The following is a 5,064-nucleotide window of genomic DNA, read 5'->3' as shown; positions in this document are numbered from 1 at the left end:
TCGAATTCACCCATAAAGCTGATCAAATACAATTATCTATCTTTCTAATAAAAAAGTTAAATTACTGAACATCAAAACATAATTATTCTCAAACTTCATCCCAACATAATTTACACCAAATTCAAAAACATAATATTCCAAAATCCAAACCTGCTCAAAATATTAAATTTCTACAACATATTCATCTTCATCCACAAAATTGATCAAAATACAATTATCTATTTCTCCAATAAAAGAGTCAAATTACTGAACATCAAAAAATGACCCGATATAGTTTACAGTTTTACACTAAACCCAAAAGCATGATATTCCAAAATCTAAACCTGCTCAAAATATCAATTTTCTACAATGTTCAGTATCATCTTCATCCATAAAATTGATCAAAATATAATTATCTGTTTCTCCAATAAAAAGTCAAATTACTGAACATCAAAACATAATGACCAACATAGATGATATTCCAAAATCCAAATTGATTAGCTGCTCAAAATATCAAATTTTTGCCACGTTCAATATCTTCCTTCATCTCAAATTCTCAGTTATATCACCTGCACTGCATTCAATCAAATTCTCAGTTATATCACCTGCACTGCATTCAAACCATAATAATCAACTATAATACCTTCGTCTTCATTACATGGATTGGATGACAATGACTTGTTCTGTTGAAAGATCATGTATGTTAGTGATAAAGCTCTTTTATTCTTTGTGAAACAATTTCATGTAGGGAAGTACTATTAAACTGGGAACAATTGTTTAACACTATCTATATCAAAGTGATGTGCTTAGCTTTTGCAGTTTTGTAGTTATCTATTATAGAAAAGGCCAATCATTTGGTTAGAAGAATGAATTCTTCTTATGTACCGAGAGGCTATAATATGGATTGATATTAAGCTCAACTATAATACCATAATAATCAAACCAAAAACACATGTTAAACAAAAAACTAAAATTTAACTTACTTTAAGAGGTAGATACTGGAAGAAAAATTTCCTGGTAAGTTTTCTCTTTCTGAAAAAGAAAAATTCAAATAATTAGATGATTAGTTTGTAACTTAGAAAACTAATAATGAAATTTAACTTACTTTAGTCTTTTTTTTCAGTCCATGTATCTTTCGAAGCCAATCACCCCCACATAGAAGAGCTTGCACTGTGTCCGGAGATAGTGATGAACGATAAGAATCAATAACTCTCGTCCCTGCACTAAATGTTGCTTCTGAAGCCACTGAACTCACTGGGATAGCTAAAATATCAGCTGCCATCTTTGACAATATTGGATATTGCATTCTATTCATCTTCCACCATTCTAAACACGAAAATATTTTAGGAATCTCATTCTTCTTAAGACGACCCTTTTCAAGATAATCTACCAATTCAGATCTCTTAGTCTCCGAAGTTTCAACTTTTGCACAATAGTCATCAAAATCATCCCAACTATACACAGAACTTTGTTGATTTCTTTTAACACTTGAAGAACCAAAACTCTCAGACTCAGATGGATGAGGCGCTCCTTTATTAGTTTCTTCAGCAACATACTTTTCATAAAGAGAATTAATTATCTCCTTAACTTTTGAGATATGCTTAGAGGCATCTATTTCAGAATAAAGCTTAGGGAAGCAAAACTCAACAGCAAGCATTTTTTTGGTTGGATCTAACACAGCAGCTATAGCCATCAATAGATTACAATCACCCCAATACTTGTCAAATTTTTCTTTCATTTTACTAGCCAGTTGCTTAAGAAACAAATCTTCATGTTGTGCATAAGTATCCAATGATGACTTTATTTTTTGAACTTCCTGAAGAAATAAATTTGAAGTAGGATACTCACTACCTGAAATAATGTGTGTGGCTGTCCAAAAAGCCTCCAACAGTGAGCAAATCTTTTGAGCTTTATTCCATTCTTCTTCTTGAGGGCAGCAACCATAAAAGTGATCACGTTCTTTGAACATTTGAAAAACTTCTTTGAACTTGAGTGCACAACTTAACATTTCAAAAGTTGAGTTCCACCTAGTTTTGCAATCACGAATCAATCTTTTATCCTTCAACTGCAATTGTTGCACACACTCTGTAAATTGCATACGTCTTGCCTCTGAACGATTTACATATTCTACACTTTCCCTTATATTACTAATAATATCTTCAATCTCCCTCAACCCATCTTGAACGCACAAGTTCAAGATATGTGCACAACAACGAATATGAAATAAATTTCCTTCACATGCCAATGTTCTAGATCTTTGAATGGTATCTTTCATGTATCGAATGGCCAAATCATTACTTGAAGCATTATCAACAGTAATAGTGAAAACCTTGTTTTCAATGCCCCACTCTTTCATGCACTTAAAAATGGCATCAGAAATTTGAAGACCTCCCCTTGGTGGTGGAATGTTAATGAAACTTAAAACTCTCTTTTGCAAATTCCAACAAGAATCAATCCAATGCCCAGTGACAACCATGTATTCAATTTTTTGAGTCTTTGACTTCCAACAATCTGTTGTCAAACTTATTTTATCAATGCATTCAAGACTTTTCTTCAACCTCTTTTTCTCAATCTCATAAATTTTCATACAATCTGCTCTACATGTCGTCCTACTAATTTTTTGCCATTCAGGCATTCCACGCCTCATCATTAAATTGAACCCCTCTTCATCAAGAATGGTGAATGGATGTTCATGCATCATAATCCAATGAGCAGCTGCCTCCCTCATTTGTTCCATGTCAAATTTTCCAGAATGCAAAGTAAGAATGGATGGTGAAGCTGAATCAGTGGGCAAAAAATTCAACTTTGTTTGTTGTTCAGCTTCTCGCAAATAAATTTTTCTCTTCACACAATGTAATCTATGCCTCAAAAGACTTGATGTGGGCCCTGATTTACCCAATGTAAAAAGGGATTGACAATGTTTACATTTGGCTTTCTTTGATCCATCAATTGTGTCAAAATCATTCCACACTTCTGAAATTTTTTTCCTTTTATTTGTTTTGAACCCCTCTTCCTCTTTTTCTTTAGCATTTTCTTGTGTTTTTTGACTAGCTGTGATAATTTCCTTGTTGGTCTCAAGATTAACTTCATTACTTTCAGCTATGGCACTATTTACGGTAAGTGGAACAGATGACTCTTCTCAGACATAACCGATCCAGAGATAAATAATTATCAAATAAATTATAAAATGCTCAAACAATAATAAAAAGAGAAAATATTGTCTATAAAGCAACATTCAAATCTTTAGTTTGTAGGAATCAAAAGAACTCCATGTAAGTACTAGCGAGAAAAAAAACAAGCTCCAAACTTCCAAGGTCAAATCTTTGAAATCCCCTTAAAAATGAAGGAAACAAACCACAACAAATCAATTCATTACCACTTCCATATATTGCAAGCACACATAATTTATAGGTCATTCATATTAAATAGACTAATAAAAACAGAATTGCAAAAGCATTAAAAATATGACTAACTTTTGACTGAGGTTATAGTGTTATACTATAAAAGGCTACATAGAATATGAATAGAAATGAAGATCAGATATGGTTATTGCTATGATTAGTTCAGAGAAATTTCCAATTTAAAGTGGAGAAATCACACCATAAAATATTACCATATAAATTAAGACAACAGAAGTGCATACACGGATTGTGCAAGAAAATATAATCTTATCGCCCACTAAAATCCAATAGGAGGGACACCTAAAGCACTGAAGAAGTTAGCCCCAAATACACATAACATGATTAACTTGCAAATCAAGGGTTTTAAGGCATTTACTGCTCTAGGAATGATTCCATTGACTTGGGGGAAAAAAATACAGAACCAACAATATACAAAAGGATCACCATATTAATTTCCAAAGTCCAGAAAACTTCAAAAGATTATTTCTCCACTCAGCTAATAGAAAAAACCATAGTATAGAAGAAACCTCTCTAAAAAAGCATTTAAAAGATACAAATAACCACATTTACAATTTACCTTGTCAGCTTTTACCGTAGTGTAAACCCAATTCCAGCAGCTCCTCTTAAGGATTTCTTCAAAGCCTAGCTTATAATGTTATGTAGAAAACCAACCTTCCACCACAGAACCAAACTGATGTTCCTATAATCAAGTTGAGGGTGACAGGGAAGGGGGTAAGTGTTGAGGGCAACGTGTGATGATTGAGGACGATAAGGAAGAGGGTGAGGGTTGAGAGCAACGTCTGACGATTGAGGGAGATAAGGAAGGGGGTGAGGGCTGAGGGCGAAGGGGAAGGGGGTGAGGGCTGATCCCGACTGAGGGTGATGCTAAGTAGGAGAGACAGCAACGGTTGAGTAGGCGGCGCCGATGGAGGGCAAGGGTTGGCGGCGACGAAAGGTGAGGGCGGCGACGAAAAGTGAGGGCGGCGAAGGGTGAGAGGATGAGATTAGGGTTGAGTTGGTTGACTACTTTAACTTAGATTTAGAAAGGTATTTTTATTTTAAAAATAAACTCTCAAAAATTACATCTTTACCCTAATACTTATCATTAATTACTTAATGACCTAAATTTATCAATATTCACATGAATAGATAAAAATATATTATACATATATAGTTGGGCTCGAAAAAGCTTGACGAGCCATCGAGTCAGTATTAGAGGAGCTCGAGCTCGGCTCGAATATTAAACGAGCCAGCTCGAGCTCGGCTCGAGCTCAGTCAAAATCAAGCTCGAGCTGAGCTTTGACCGAGCGGCTCACGAGCAGCTCACGAGTGGCTTGACTCGTTTGCACCCCTATTCCAAACACAAGAGGCATTAGATTCTAGATTTTCGGATTTGTTTCGAAGATGTGTTTCTTTTTGTTTTGTTTTTCGAATTTGTGATTCGATTGTTCTTTTTGGTTAACCTAGAGTTATTTAAGGAAATAAATATTAGCTTTCCTTAAAAGGCTTTGCCTAGGCGGTGGTGGTTGCTCCCATATCCAAGAAGGTCATGTGCCTCGCCATGCAGTCCTGGAAGCCAATTTTGGAAATTAATATTTATGGAATTAATAACTTAGGTAGATTTGAATCAATAGTGTTAAGTTCCGCTTGCGATTCAAATCTAAACCATTAAGAACAGATAAGT

General features: G+C 34.7%; 1 protein-coding gene across 1 annotated transcript; it reads right to left on the bottom strand.

The window, feature by feature from the left end:
* Window positions 1–274: 274 nt before the first annotated feature.
* Window positions 275–3,113, bottom strand: LOC122022270 (zinc finger BED domain-containing protein RICESLEEPER 2-like). Its single transcript, XM_042580226.1, has 3 exons — window positions 1,085–3,113; window positions 963–1,011; window positions 275–553 (listed from the first exon to the last, which is right to left on the bottom strand). The coding sequence occupies exons 1-2, from the start codon at window positions 2,714–2,716 to the stop codon at window positions 964–966; spliced, it is 1,680 nt and encodes a 559-aa protein (XP_042436160.1). The 5' UTR covers window positions 2,717–3,113; the 3' UTR covers window positions 275–553; window position 963.
* Window positions 3,114–5,064: the final 1,951 nt, after the last annotated feature.

This window comes from Zingiber officinale, chromosome 9B, assembly GCF_018446385.1.
Source record: "Zingiber officinale cultivar Zhangliang chromosome 9B, Zo_v1.1, whole genome shotgun sequence".
Taxonomy (NCBI): Eukaryota; Viridiplantae; Streptophyta; class Magnoliopsida; order Zingiberales; family Zingiberaceae; genus Zingiber; species Zingiber officinale.
The sequence above is the reverse complement of the archived record's forward strand: the minus strand, read 5'-3'. Positions and strand labels throughout refer to the sequence as shown.

Coding starts and splice junctions, on each gene's coding strand:
- LOC122022270 (XM_042580226.1), bottom strand. CDS start 2,716: ATGGAACAAATGAGGGAGGCAGCTGCTCATTGGATTATGATGCATGAA. Junction 1,012..1,084: donor GACTGAAAAAAAAGACTAAA/GTAAGTTAAATT, acceptor TTTCTTTTTCAG/AAAGAGAAAACTTACCAGGA.